This window comes from Mirounga angustirostris, unplaced genomic scaffold, assembly GCF_029215605.1.
Source record: "Mirounga angustirostris isolate CCGP_5_RB_7025 unplaced genomic scaffold, mMirAng1.0.hap1 SCAF_2, whole genome shotgun sequence".
NCBI classification, from domain to species: domain Eukaryota; kingdom Metazoa; phylum Chordata; class Mammalia; order Carnivora; family Phocidae; genus Mirounga; species Mirounga angustirostris.
The window spans coordinates 98,010,031-98,025,835 of NW_026991710.1; the positions used below are offsets into that span (position 1 = coordinate 98,010,031).

General features: G+C 39.6%; 2 protein-coding genes across 3 annotated transcripts in view; one reads left to right on the forward strand and one right to left on the reverse strand.

Moving 5' to 3' along the window:
- METTL14 (methyltransferase 14, N6-adenosine-methyltransferase non-catalytic subunit) overlaps window positions 1-9,315 on the forward strand; it is a 43,937-nt gene extending 34,622 nt beyond the window's left edge. The window contains exon 12 of the mRNA XM_045870233.3: window positions 8,887-9,315. Coding sequence (XP_045726189.1) covers window positions 8,887-8,911 — 25 coding nt within the window. The 3' untranslated portion in view covers window positions 8,912-9,315. The remainder of the gene's footprint in view (window positions 1-8,886) is intronic.
- SEC24D (SEC24 homolog D, COPII coat complex component) overlaps window positions 3,486-15,805 on the reverse strand; it is a 99,627-nt gene continuing 87,307 nt past the window's right edge. For both annotated transcript variants that reach the window (XM_045870227.3, XM_045870228.3), the window contains exons 20-23: window positions 15,171-15,350; window positions 12,164-12,355; window positions 9,552-9,641; window positions 3,486-4,333 (exon numbers count right to left, since the gene is read on the reverse strand). In XM_045870227.3, the coding sequence (XP_045726183.1) occupies window positions 4,193-4,333; window positions 9,552-9,641; window positions 12,164-12,355; window positions 15,171-15,350 (603 nt within the window). In that variant the 3' untranslated portion in view covers window positions 3,486-4,192. The remainder of the gene's footprint in view (window positions 4,334-9,551; window positions 9,642-12,163; window positions 12,356-15,170; window positions 15,351-15,805) is intronic.

Sequence of the window (15,805 nt, forward strand, 5' to 3'; positions counted from 1 at the left end):
TGCTCCCATCTGAATATTAAAAAGATATTAACATACCATTCCTAATTGTCCCCCGTCTCCTGTCATTAGGTTAGACTTCCAGTAATGAAGGTAGTGCCGTTTAGTAACTTCCTCAAAGATGTGCCTCCTTTTGAGTGAGTAAACTCATTTTTTCATAATGGTTCCTCCAGATAAAAAATATAAATTCTTGTCTCTGGCTTATATTTTACTGAAGTTTTGGTTTTTCATATTTTAAAGCAGCTTGGGCTACAGTTTTCTTATTGCTAAATTTATTTTAATCTCTGAAACCATCTTTTAATTAGACATTTCTATAGCATTTAAAGATAGCTTGATTTTGAGGCTATCAGTTAAGATACTCATGGCATAAGAGCAAATATAATTAGGAGTCAGATTCGTCCTAGTTTTCATGATCTTTAGCAGGTTTAATAAAAAGATACTAATAACAGCAATGAACAGTTAAATAGCACTGTCAGGGACTATTCTAAGCCCTTTACACTTATTAACCTAATCCTTGAGACAAATGAGTAGGAAACCAAGGCACAGAAAGGTTTCTAACTTGCCCTGAAGTTCCATTTCAGGTGGAGCTGGTGTAGAAACCCATGTCAGTGGTTCCTGAACCCATTATGCTCTACTGCTTCTCAAGGTTTGGGGGAAGGGATGTACCCGAACACCATGGAATAGCACTCACCATTTTTGGCAAGTAGTCCTTTCAGGATTCATTGGAGCATTTCCATTATATATTGGGTTTCTCTTCCCATTGAAAGCTAATCTCCGTTTGTACTCTGCATTGTATTACCTTCGGTCTTCCAAGAGTCTTACTCTTACAAATATTTTTTCTCGGTCTTGTCGTCAACATTTTTGGGGGGTTGACGAAACAGTACCGCTATTAATTATTTTTCCAACATAATACTGGCTTCCTTCCACCAGCATTCAAATGTCAAATCCCTGACTGTCTTAAAATAAGAAATCCTGTCCTTCTGTGACTCTCTCATCCCCTTCTTGAGTTGCCTCCCCTCTGACTCCCATTGCTCAACATACTCCAATCTAGCATTCAAGTTCACTGACCTGTGAAACTGTTCTCACCAAACTCACCCATGACCTTTTTACTAATTCCAACATACCTTCTAGTCTTTAACTTCCCTTTGGGAAGACTGTAACTTGGCTGCCCACTCTCTCCATGCATCCCGCTTACCTTGGTTTTGCGATGTCCTCTTACCAGGTTTTCCTTCTTAACCTCTCTGGCCCTTCTCCCCAGTCTCCTCAGGTTTCCACTTCATTGTCTGTCTCAGGGATTTGCTGCCCTCTCACTACAGAATTGCCCTGGGGTTTTGTTTGTTTGTTTGTTTCATCTATTTGTGCTATTTCTTTTTCTCTGTATGTAGATGACTTGCAAATTTCCAGCCTAGAGGCCTCTCCTGAGCCTCAGGCCCATATTTTTCTCTCACTTGCATAGTTCTCAAGCCTCCTCAGCACATACAAATGGAAACTACTACCTCTTGTACACACCACACAGAGATGCACACGTACACACAATCAGCCTCTACTCTGGCATTTCCTTTCTGAGGGAACGGTCTCACTGTCTACCCAGCTGCCCAAAGCAGAAATCATTTTCAGACACTTTTTCTCCTTCACTAACTTTTTAACTCCTCCTTATCCCCTTCTGTCAAAACCCGTTATTTCAAGTGCAGGCCACCATATACTCAAGTGGACTATTCAACCTCCTAAATGGTCTCTCTGCTTCTAGTTCTACCACCTGACAACGGCCAAGTAATCTTCGTAAAGAATACCCTGTCACTCTTGCTGAAATCAGTTTGAATGTCTTGACTTTACCTTTAGGATTAAATCCAAACTCTCCCTTGACCAGGACTCACTCTTCCCATTCCTCCAGCTTTATCTTTTGCCACTTTGTCTCTCCCTAGGAAGTTCCAGCTAAGTTTAAGTTCTTCAAGTTTACTGAAAGGGTGATATATGCTCTGTTGCACTCGGAGCCTTCACGCATGCATTTCCCTCTGCTGGAATATTTACCAATCCTCTCAATTACCTAGCTAATGTCTACTAATTCGTTCAGGTCCCGGCTTCAATATAACTAACGGGAAATCTTTATGGACTAGACCTTGCCCCCTAGCTAGACTAGGTCACATATCCCTGATTTTATTTATATGTTATATATAAATATATATACATAAAATACACAAATATATATATAAATATATACATATAACATTTATATATATGAAAAATAAAATGCTATAGCATGGCACAGCATTTATGAAAACTACTGTAATTGTAAAGATGGCAGGGGTTTTGTTTGTGCTGTTCACTGTTGTCTGTCTCTCCAGTAAAGGGCATAGCACCTGGCACATCCAAGATGTGCAATATTTAAGTTAGAACATACTACCTCATAGAACAGCACATTCTTTGAGCACCTAATTACCTAGAAGGTTGTTCTTTCAACTGAGCAGCACCTTGTCACTTCTATGTATTGGTTCTGGTTTTATACCCTAGGCAACATATGAAACAACCCTTAGACTATCTTCAAGTGAATAAAGCAATGTGCTCTGGGCTTCTAGTTCCCACAGAGCATGGTGCCTAGAACTGAACACTCATCTAGGTGGGTCTCACCTCGGAGTAGAGTAGGGCCATTGCTACACCCATCTGACAGGCTATCCTTGTAATAGAGTAACTGGATTACATTTACACTATAGATTCACACTGACAAACTCCCTCAGTTCTTTTTTAAGTACCATTGTCTCCAAGCAGCATTTGCATGTGCATTTTTTTGGACACAAGTTCAGGATCATACATTTCTTCTTGTTAAACCCATCCAAGTCGATCTGAAACATCATGCCAGTTGGCTAACATGGGAAGAGATTTTAATCTTGTTAGTGTATTTGTTATTCTACTCAATTTCATGACATCTACTAATTTATAAATAAACCTTACTAGCCATGTAATCATAGATTCTGATTTAATCACTTCAAGTCTATCTCTTCATCTGTGAATGGGGCTGATAATAAAATTGGGGTTATCATGAGGAATAAATGTTCGCAAAACACATATTGCAGTTCTTAGGACACTATATGTACTCAATATATTTAACTCATTATTTATTCATATCACTGATATCAAAGTTGAACAGGGCAGATACAGGACAGAGGTCTGTGTCAGACCACTCAAAACCACCCTTCTAGGTTTATGTATATTCATTTATAATAATGGTCTCATATAGCCCATTTCTATTGTTCTGCCCACAAGGGCATATTAGAGAATGTTTAAAAAATGCATTTCTCAAGTACATTGTCTCTGATATTTCCTAGATTGATTTATTCACCTAACACTCCCAACCCTCAAAAAAAATTTCAGCTTTCCCAATTTGTTCTTAGTGAACCATTTAATAGAGTAACTGGATTACATTTCCCAAGACACTGAGTACTACACCCTTATTTCTTTTTAAAATCTCAAAATGCCTAAAAAATTTCTACCTGTTGAGTAAGAGCATATGAAGTGATTTATTGATACTGGTTAATATCCATTATATACAGGTAGAAACCCTCAAGATTGTACAGAGAACCATTAAGAATATAGATAAAGACAGTTTTATAGACAAAACAACAACTGGAAAACAGTTTTAACATACACAACATATAGTCATGAAAAAAAAAAAAACAATGTAGAACACAAATTGTTCTACCAAATAGATTCCAAGGTTATTAGAAGTCTGCTATGCAGACCTTAAGTTGAAAAACATGTTCAATGGGTGTTACATGGTTTAAAAAAATTAGGTATAATGTAAAAATTGTTTTTTTTTCCCTCACTGCAAATGGGAGAGCCAAGACAACTTTTTACCCCAAATCTATACATTTTGAAAAATAATTTATATGTCTAGCACAAAGAAAGAAAATTGAGAATGTTTACAGTTCTGTAAACTATGCCTTTCATGAAATGCAAACTGGCTCACTTTTAACAGTTAAAAATTGTGCAATCAGAAATAGACTGTTCCCTTTAAAAAGTACAATTGTACCTTCATTGACTGTATACCTGAGCACCAAAGCTGAAGTCCTAAACGTCATCCTGGAAAGATATTTTGAAAATGAGCAAGAAATCAAAACTAGCCTGGTATCATCTGGAGAATTAGGCACCAAGAAGGAGATTATCTCCTTAAAAATGCAACATCAACAATAATTGAATTCATTTAATTAAGCAGCTGGCAGATCTCTTTGTGAACGCAACAAAGGAAATCCACATAAGACGATCCTCCATAAAGTCCCTTGTCTTCTACCAGGAACTGTCGGAAAACCATTTCTGGCTGCTCCCGCTGCTTTACTATTGTCAGCTAGGAAAAAATAACAAGGCAGGTGGTTATAAACGTTCTCTGAATGTGGCTCAATTTTGTATGCTTAGATTTCACCAAAATTATATAATGTCCACTGTGTGTGAGGCCTTGGACGATGATGGGAAAGTGCCTATTATCCAGAGTGGAGGGAGGCACTGACCCCAAAATCACAAAAACCCAAGACATACCACTATAACTGACAACAATGAAATATAAGCAAAGCACTTTGGCAAAGCCTTCACAATAGTAATAATGATTACTTGAGCCTTAAAGGATAAGGCAGGATTTCCTTAAGGATGGGGGTGGGGTGGGGTTAGAGAGCATTCATAATGGGGTGCCATGTACCATGTACCAAAGATGGACATGGCTGGCATGTGAATTAACAGTCTTAAAGTCAGTGGACGGTTAGGGACAAACTACCTAAATGAGTCTGAGCTTTTGTAGGAATTGGGATCCAGTGAAAGTGCCGCAGAACAAAATGAGTTAACTGGTAGAAGGCACTAAGAGATGAGAGAAACTTGATAGGAAGCAGCTGGAGGCATGTAGGTGGGAGATGATTGGGATCTGAATTCCAGGGCAGTGAAGGTGGAAAGGGAAGAGATCTGAGAGGTGCTACATGGGTAGAGCATGTGACCCTTGGTCTCGGTGTTGTGAGTTCAAGCCCCATGTTGGGCATGGAATCTACTAAAAAAAAAAGAAAAGAAAGAAACACAATTGGGAGGCGCTACAGAGGTGGACTGCACAGGGGATTCTTGTTCCCTGCTCATAACAACGATCTAGGGTCGCGCTGTCCAGTGCCGTAGCCACCATCGACATGTGATTATCGAACACCTGAAACACGGCTAGTCTGAATTGGGTTGTACTGTAAGTGTAAAAAACACAATGAATTTCTAAGACTTAAAGAAAAAGAAAGTGCAAAACTCACTAACTGCTTATCCATGTGGAAATGATATTTTGGATATACTGGGTTAATAATATATTACTAAAATGACTTTTCTACATTTTTGACGTGGCTACTAGGTAATGCAGAATTACATATGTAGCTTGCATTGTTGGACAACGCTGCTCTAGGGGAAGAGGTGCAAGGGAAAGAAGCCCAGAAGGGGGCAGTCTTGGCATGAACACTTGGAGCCCTTCCTGGTCCGTCCTTACTCACTCCTGTTTTCAGGAAGTCAGAGATGATGTGAATGGTCAGAATCTGTTGTCTATTGAGCTATGAGTGGAGTTAATGACGCACACAAACAAAACAATGTCTCTCTGCTTTATGGCATCTCCTCACTTCCTCTCACCTGGTGAAACCACCAGAAAGGTCTGAAGTTACCAGCTGCAGTGAGGAAGGTACATTCCATTTTGGCTAGGAGGGCCTGGCCCTCCCTACTTTTGCTTTAGTTATCAAGTAGAATAATTCTGTCAACACAACTTGCTTTCTTTCCTTTATGTTACTTTGGCCTGGTCTCTGTCCCTACGCTGATAAGCTTTAAACCACCCGTGACCTGATAAAAATACAACAGCTGCCGCCACCACCACTCAGAGCTCAGCGAATCTATGTGGATACGGACAGGTGTGATGTCTTGGCTTTCAGGTGTCACTGCCAGGCATGGGGACGGCGATGTGGACAGGCACGCCTCCACCCCAACATGGAGAAGCACAGCTAACCTTCAATGGAAACTTCTCCAAAGGAGGTTAAGACTCCTTGAGCCTGGAGCCAAGGCCATTTTCTTTTTACTGGTGTTGTATCTACCTTCTCCCACCTGCCACTAGGACTCTGCTATTGTCCCTGATGGGCAAGGGCAATGTGGGTCTGGCCTCAGTGAAACAGCCCAGGCTGAGACTGGGCAGAATGAGACATTGAAGGGAAGGATCTGAGGCTCCTATTTCTTTAGAATTTAATTTCTCTATGGAAATTAATGGGAGGAAGTTCATACTATACATCTGAGGGGCATATATGCTGTTGCTGCCATTCACCTGGGTTATTGATTTCCCTATGGTGTTCACTGTAAAACTTCCTTTGATGAAGGGTGTCTGGCTATGATCTGAGGTGGGAAGTAGAATAGGAAATGAATTTCAGCCTAGGCAGAAACTTAGCTTTAAGGTAAAATAACAAATATCCTGACTCAGGGCACCTGGGTGGTTCAGTCGCTTAAACATCTGACTTTGACTCATGTCATGATCTTGTGGTTCTGGGATTGAGCCCCACGTCAGGCTCCCTGCTCAGCAAGGAGTCTGCTTCTCCCTCTCCTGCCCTTCCCCTGCTCATGCGGTTTCTGTCTCTCAAATAAATAAATAAAATCTTTAAAAAAAAGATCCTGGCTCTACCATTTGAGTCTCTACAAAGTTGAACCACCCACTACTAGTCCCAGAGTGACACAGAAAGTATGGTGGAAGGTCTCAGGAAGCAGATTCATGAAGTGGTGGCAAGCCGTCTTAGCTGTCTTGACATGCTGGTGGTCTTCTCAAGGAGTAGACCACACAGCTAAGAGAAAAATACTGGGATGGACTGGGGAATCCATATTGTATCAGCCCCCTCCCTTTCCATTTCTGTAGGAGGGACATAGCCTTGTAGAGTGGGAAAAGAACATTAAAATGATCATTGCTGGTATCCCTCCCAGCCTCCTATGTACCCTCTTCATGGAAGAACTGACTATCTCAAGTAGTCCCAGTTTATGTTCTCTGGGCCACAGTACAAGGTGCTTTAAAGACTCAATCACTTCAAAAGCCATTCTCATTTCTCATTGCCTGCCTCATAAGAAATAGATAATGAGAGTGATTAGGATTCCAAAGAATGAGCTGAATGAGAAGACAGCCGCAGACACAACTTAGGGGAACACCAACTCTTCTTAAAGGGCAGATAAATGAAAAGAATCCAAAGAAGAAGGTCAGTTGAGAAAGAAGCATCATGAGAATATGACGTTTTGAAAGCTGACAGAAGAGAAAATTTGACGAAAGAAGTAATATTCAATTTTATAATTGTCATAAACGGATTGAGAATCAATTTCTTTAACTGTTTGGCCACTTTCAGATACCTGGAGACATGGGAATAAGGGAATATAAGCAGTTTGACAGATGGCTTTTTCAAGAAGTATGGTGATAAAATGCCTGGTACATTGCTAGTATTTAATACAAATTTGTAGAAAGAAATAAAAGGGAAGCAGAATCTTGGAAGAATCAGGAGCTTCAGTGAAGGTAGATTTGAATGGCTTATAAACTGGGAAGGAGCCAATGGGATGGGGAGTAATCTACAAAACACATGAGGAAGAAGAGAATGGCAAACACTTGGAACACAGAGAACTTGGAGCAGGGCAGGACTAGAATTTATCAGTGAGACATCTGATTTCGGTAATCTTCCCAGATATCCTGTGATAGAAATCTTTTTTTTTTGTTCACCCACAAATGTAAGACCATGCAGACAATGACGAGGTCTAAAAGGGTCGACTGTCTGAAAAGCTAATTAGCATAACCTAGAAAGCAGCAGTGCCTTCTGGATTTGATTTTGCTGTTCTTGACCCTTCCATTCCAGTTTTTGTTCTCCTCTTCAATCTTGACTCTTTAAAAGAGATTTAAAGATTCTATAATGTGTTTTTATTTCCTTTGTGTGGTCCATTTTCACATGTGAGAGCCAAAGGTATAATGCTACGTGCCCTGGACTAAGCAGCCGGGGCTAGGCCTGTATCTGCGCTGATCTAGCTGTGAGACAGAAGCCGAGTGAGCGAGGTCCTCTGAGCCTCATTTTCATTATCTGTTAGATGGTGCTGGAGGGAGCTGAAAGGCAGTGGCTGGACCAGGTGGCTTCTACAGGCCTTTCAGCTCTAACATCTGTAGATTTTAGGTTTTCCAATTTGTTATACAGATAGTACCTTGAAAAGGCCAAATTAGTCTTATAAGCAGCAGATACATTCGTAAGTGGCACATAAGAAACTTTGATTTAAATATTCAAGCCAAAATTATTTAACATGCAACTGCTTATCTCTTATTCACATATATTTGGAGCTTATCCCAGATATTTTTATAATTAAAGCTAACATGCCTTATTAGAGCTAACATGCACTATTAGAGCAGGTGGGAGAAAGCAGAGGAGAAACAGGTTTTATTTTTCCTGGAAGGAGAGGCTCCTGAGCACAAGGACGATCTCCATGTTTAGCCTCTTCTCTGCAAATGGGGCAGTGGTGGGGATGCCGCTGCTGCAGCTGGGATAAAGGTAAATGCATCATCATTACTGTGCACTCAGTACCAGTGGTCTCCAATTTTTGTTTCATGAGACCTTAGATTGCATTACATGCCTCCAAGGCATTCAGAGAGTGTCCTACAAAGAATGTATTTAGCGTGAGCCTTCTCTGCCCTCTCTAGGTCTTGCCCTAAAACTGAACCCAAGTAGATGCTGTGTGGTCTGAGAACAGTTGTAGAAATGTTCTGTGTTCACCCCGTCATCCTAGGGATTATAAAGCTCTTCATTAGTTCAGTTTATCTCAGCTCTGCCTCAAGTGGATGTGTGCGTGCATGGCTATCTCTCACAGTTAAGGATGTTGACTTAGATTAATATCACGTTCATGTTCCAGGGAAAAATGGCCTGTAATACCCTGACTGTTGTAGAGGCCTGTCTCCAGGTGAGTGTCCTACACCTCTGCAGGGAGGAGCACCGTAAGAAACCATCATCATCATCTGTACATTTCAAACTCCAGGAGATTCTAATATTGAGCTTGAGAAGGAAGACAGGTAAGTAGCGGGGACTTAGTAACAAGGCATCATTTTCCTGAGTTATAGACATTTTATATTCTTTTACTCAAACTTGAACGCTTGAAAGGCTTAGAAGGCCTAGGATAGCAAACTCCTCAGAGATCACAAATCTAAAGTTGTAAAAATAAAATTTTAAAAATGTTCTGAATTTCTGAATGATAGTTCTATAACTAAGTAATTTTAAGCACTGACGGCAGTCATTTCATAGTCTGTCAATGATATCAATTGCTACTAAGCCATGAAGAAGTTCTCCTTGATGACTAAGTTAATAATTACTAAAATAACCCATGGTCAACCTGTGGTGATACCTATTTACTTATTTTTTTTTTTTATGTTTGCATCTGTTGAGTAGGTAGATATATTAGAGGTTAGTGTGAGTTTTCTACCAAAGATCATGTTATAAAAATATAGGACATGCATTTAAAAAGTCTATAATGAAATTTAAATAAACACTTGAAGAAAGGAAAAAATAAAATCTCATTCTTACCTTCATTGAATATGGCCTCTTTTGCTGGATGATGCTCGTTATCATTCTGAGTGTTTGAGAGTATGGGTTTCCAACCTCAGGCAGTAATGTCTAAATTTAAGAAAACCAAAGTTTGAGTTTCAGTGTAATCGATAACATTCAGATAGAAGCAGCAATGAGATTATTAGAATGTTAAAGTTAAAAAAAATCCTTCTACACCATATATTTGATTATTGGCTTAGTTTGTTTACCTAAAAACCAAAAATGTGAAAAAAAATGCACTAAAAATTATTCATTCTTATTGGCATACATTTCCACCAATTAACTCTATTGAAAATAAACATTGAACTCTATTGAAAATAAATTCTCTAGAATTTGATACATATACATCACTGAAATGACACAACAAGTATATGTTTTATGCAAAGAGTATCTTTGGATCATTTGCCATGATGTTTAATCCCTCTGTAAGATGGCTATTGCAAGGCTTTGTCATGGGAGAAAAGGATGTACTTTATTCCTTCAGTGGATCTGTTGCAGGACTGTGAATCATTACCATGTTTAGAAAATGCCATCCAAATACCATTGTTCCAAAATTAAGACAAACCATCAAATGCTGATTTCTCGAGGGGAATGTGGCCCCTGAGATGTCCCTGAAATGTGGCTAATGGTTTAAAAAAGATAACCATCCAGCTGCATGTGGCCTCCAGGGGACATGAAGGATCTAGACTTCATTTCTTCCAATAAGACAGAGTAAAATGCTAATGCTTATTTCTCAAAAAAAAAAAAAAGATATCAAGTTAATACATCATCTGTGACTTAGCCAATGAAAAGGTGAGGTAGAACATTTTACCACAAAGTTACAAGTCTCAGGAAAATATCATGGCCAATATTTTTCACAGGAGTCTTGAAAAAAAAAAAAGGCAGAAAATTCATTTATAAAATATTCACATTCCATCCCCTATATTTTTTTTGACATTAAGGTAGATCTTTTTCTGTAACAAATAATGTAAGTATACTTCAAATATATGTTTCGAAGTGCCAACTATCTCTAATGAAAGTGACATTTGTTTTTTTTGTTTTATTTTTTGAAGAAGGTTGAGAGGAGGCACACGATAAAAGCACAAACCTACCAATCTGCTGCTTTGTGGTAGACAGACTTCAGCGATCTCGTATGTAACATTCGATTCAGCAAATATGCATTTAACATTTACTCCAATAATACATTGTGACAGATGAGGAAGCTCCCTTAGATTTTATATAAACATTCTTCAGATTCATAACTCTTTGCCTATTGAATCTTAATTTTTTTGTTTTTTAAAAATTGCATTTCTGGGGCGCCTGGGTGGCTCAGCTGGTTGAGCGACTGCCTTCGGCTCAGGTCATGATCCTGGAGTCCCTGGGTCGAGTCCCACATCGGGCTCCCTGCTCGGCAGGGAGTCTGCTTCTCCCTCTGACCCTCCCCCCTCTCATGTGCTCTCTCTCTCATTCTCTCTCTCTCAAATAAATAAATAAAATCTTTAAAAAAAAAATTGCATTTCTAATCATTCCTTAATTTGAACCACGTGCAAACATCTTACTATTTCTAAATCTCCACCTTAAAACTAGTTTCTTAATGGGATGTGGATACCTTTAATTCCTTTAAAAATATTTTTTTGACATTCATAATGGATATGCACCTCTCTAAATTGACCACCTACCTAGCCTGGAATTTTGATCCTGTCCCTTCTTCTAAGATATTATGTATCTACCTTCATAACAGAAACTGGGGAGTTAACTAGACTTCATTCATCTTACCATCCAACCAGTGAGGCCTCAGTGAACAAACTATCTGCTGAGTTCTACATGTGAATTCAGAAGAAATCCACCACCAAGCAGAGTAAGACAATAACCATCATTAGCAATGATGCTCATGCAAAGATGATCTATAAATAAGATCTGCAATAAATGTTGACTCTCAAATGATAATTGCTGGTTTTTCCTAAGGAACTTTAAAAATAAAGTCATTTGTATTCATTTTACATCAAATCCACAATCTCTTTTGTAATGAGAGGAGTATATAACTTATCTGTAACAAAGAGGTATATAACCTGTTTTCGTAAGATTATTTTGCAACTCATTAGTCTGACATAGTCTTAGACTGTAGCTGCACACGTATGAAAGATTTCTGCATTCTTTTGAATATGTAAGTCAGCACCAGGAGGAGTACAGAGTATAAGAACTGAATTCACTTTCCACCTCTGCTACTGACTACCTGAAAGAACTTGTCTCCAAACCTCAATCAATTCGTCTATGAAATGTTGACAGCAATATCCATCTCACTGATTTGTTATGAGACCTAAATGGGATTATGTATTTAAAGTATTTACAGCACAGTGATGAACACATAGTAAAAGATCTGGAAGTGTTGGGCAATCTCTATTTAAAGTCATATATTTTGGTTGTTTGAGAATACTTTATACAAATAACTTTACACCAGCTAATTGTTATTCATTAAAGCATTAAATTCTCTTTCTTATAAAGAACTATATGCCTTATTGTTTTTTTCTACTTTGTAATGTGTGGTTGCACATGAACACAAAACATTTAAGAATTTGTACATTACCACAAAAACAACGAAAAAAAATACTCACCATATCTGTGTTGACATGTGCAAAAGATGGCACATTAAATATTCCTTGGATCAGTTCTGGTGGGCTACTAACTCCTAACCATAAGAACATGTGGAGACCGTTAGCCAATAAGAATATTCCTTCTTCTGAAAGACGGGACTCAGAGCAACGAATAGCAGCAGGTAGTGTTGTACTTTTGACATCTAATGTGTGCTGTGCAGGCAAAGGCAGGAGAGTTAGTAAGTCTGCCATCCTTCCCTTCCTTTCTTCCTCTCTCCCCCTTTTCCTTTCACCTCCCTCCTCCCTTCTTTCCTCCCAGTGCATATTTAATGAATGTCTACTATGTGCCAGGCATTATTCTAGTCATTAGACAGTAACTGTTCAAGCTACCTTGAACACTAACCATTTTTTGGAAGGAATAAGAGGCAACAAATAAAATAAGTAAAATACATTGAATTTTATCATATAACCTCACTGATATGAGGAATTCTTAATCTCAGGAAACAAACTGAGGGTTGCTGGAGTGGTGGGGGTGGGAGGGATGGGGTGGCTGGGTGATAGACACTGGGGAGGGTATGTGCTATGGTGAGCGCTGTGAATTGCATAAGACTGAAGAATCACAGACCTGTACCTCTGAAACAAATAATGCATTGTATGTTTAAAAAAAAAAAAAAAAGAAGATAGCAGGAAGGGATAAATGAAGGGGGGGAAATCAGAAGGGGAGACGAACCATGAGAGACTATGGACTCTGAGAAACAAACTGAGGGCTCTAGAGGGGACGGGGGTGGGGGGAGGGGTAGCCTGGTGATGGGTATTAAAGAGGGCACGTACTGAATGGAGCACTGGGTCTTATAGGCAAACAATGAATCATGGAACACTACATCAAGAACTAATGATGTAATGTATGGTGATTAACATAACATAATAAAAAGAAAAACACTGAATTTTAAATGGTGTTAAGTGCTATGAAGAAAAACAGGAAAGTGGGATAGGGCATGTCAGTGCTGGTGGTACAGTTTTAACTAGGCTAGTCCAAGAAGGCTTGTTGGGAAGGTAACTTTGGGTAGGCCTGAAGGATGAGTGACAGGGCCCTGGGGATATCTGGGGAAGAGCATTCAGGATGGAAGGAATAGTTGGTTCAAAGATCCTAAGGTAAGAGTCTGTCTCAGATGTTTCAGGATCAGCAAGGAGGCTACGGTGGCTGGAGTAGAGTGAGGAAGTGGACAGTAACAAAGATGAGGTCAGACAGAAAGGAGAGGAGGTTAGTACAGATGGCACTGGGCCAAGGCAGTAGGAAATTTGGTGTTTCCTGAAATGGGAAATCCTAGAGTGTTCTGAGTAGTGGAGGGACATGAGCTCATAATCATTTTAACAGAATCACTCTAACTTCTATGCCGAACACAGACTGGAGAGGCAAAGGTGCAAGCCTCAAGGCTTGTTAGGAGGGTACTGCTGCAGTCCATGGGAGAGATGATTATGCTCAAATCTGAGTGGTGATAGATGAGGAGAGAAAGTGGTCAGAACCTAGACATTCTTGGAAAGGAGAACTGGCATGTTTGCTGGTGGATGAGAAGTGATGGATAAGGGAACTAAAGCAGCCAAGGGTGACGGCAAGCTTGGACCTGAAGAATTGGCAAGAGAGAGTAGAGGTAAATGGGGATGGAGAAGATTGCAGGAGAGCAGGTGTAGAGAGGAGCTCAGGGCTTGGTTTAAGGTGCCCATTACACACCCACCAAGATATGCTCAGTAGGCTACAGGATAGACACATCTAGAGTTCAGGACAGAGGTCCGGCTGGAGATACAAGCATGGGAATCAGTATACAAATGACACTGAAAGGACAGATGAGCCCCCCCACAGGGTTGAGTGCAGATAGACAAGAGAAGCTTCCCAAGGACTAAGCCCCAGGGTACTATGACAGCAGACAGAGGTGGCAGGAGAAGTGGCCAGAGAAGCAGAGAAACAAGAAGTCAAGTGAAGAAGGTGTTCCTAGAGGGAGAAATAAACTGTGTCAGATGCTGTTAACAGTAAGAGAAGGACTAAGAACTGTGCTTTGGATTTAGCGGCATGCTGGCCACCGGTGACCTTGGCAAAAGGATTTTAGTGGAGTGGTGATGTTCTTATCCCTTAGAGTTCTAGTTTGTCTGGCATATAGATTGTTGCTAATCCATTTTTATCTGAAGACCAACCACTTTGTAAGAATTCTAGTGTTCATATTGATTGAAAGAATTAATAGCTTTTAATTTCCAACCTAATTTAACTCTTTCTAATACTGATTGTACTGTTACTGACAGCCCAAGTATGACCTTCATTATAGGAATTAGAAATAAGCCACCAGTCTTCCCCTCTTCTAGCCCTCAATTGTAATTTGAACTTGCTAGATCTCAGGGAAAAAGAGCTTAGTTGCAGAGCACAGAGGCATACAAAACATCAAGGATTGACTTCAAATAAATGGAATACATGCAAAGTAAATTCTCCAAGGACAAGTGAAGTTGGTCCCTTGTACAGTGTAGGTGACCTCAAATATATCTGATTTGTAAATCCTTAATTATATTTGGTCAAGGCTAATCATAGCCATTCCAATTAAATGTGGTGACTTTTAGACATTCATACATTGTACAGAAACAAATACATGTGTGCACGTAAGATCCCATATACATATGTATCAGTTGCCTTTAATGCTATAAGGTAGATTTCTTGAACAACTGAAGGTTGGCTTGCTCCAACTTGTTTACTAACTTTTCAATCTGCCAATTTGGGCATGAGGAAAGAAAAGCAATTATCTGAGCAATTCACTGGAATAGGAACACCTCAAATCCCCCACCATCACCATCGCCACACTGAACACATGCTGATGCATAATACTTACTTAAAAAGCCTCTGCTCTCAGTCCCACGTGACACATTCTGAAGGCATTTGTGACTTTAAATTTCTTAAGAACAAAATGTTCCAGATAGAACATATGGAAAGGGACAAAATATGATTCCCTTCCAGATTCCTCTAGGAAATGCACCACTGCCTTGTACTTACTATTGGCAGAAGCTGTGGGTAGAAGAAAAGCTGAGAGTCGGCCACACCCATGGTCATGACCAGCTGTCTCTGGTACGCCCGCTCATCTGTTGAGGTCTCTGGTCTGCTAAGCAGCACACAATTTTTTAACAAACAATTCATGTACACTGGTAATACTTTCATGGAATCTGGTAAAATAAGCTGAAAAAAGAAAGACATTTGTTTCATATGCTTGGCGTTTATGAGAAAGAACCCCTGAGCTTTACCTGTAAGACAAAAACATTTGTTTTTGAGGTAATTGTGAGGATTAAATGATAACACATATAAGCACAGAGAGCACAGAAATGTGCTTAAACACATGAGGTATTTAAACAACAGCAGTCAGTTTTCTCCAGGTGCTTTGGCAGAACGCAATCCCGGCTCTGCCTCTTAACAGGTGTGTGACCCTGGGCAAATCATTCTCTCTTTTCCTAGGTTTTCTCATCTAAAACTGGACCAGCCCATCTCCTGCATGATCACGGGATTGTTAGGAGGATTAAATGATTATTAATTTGTGAAGCACTTATAATGGTACCTAGGACACGGTAAGCATCACACACGTGTTTATTAAATACAATTTAAAAAAGTATTTCTTTTTTTTTTTTTTTTAAAGATTT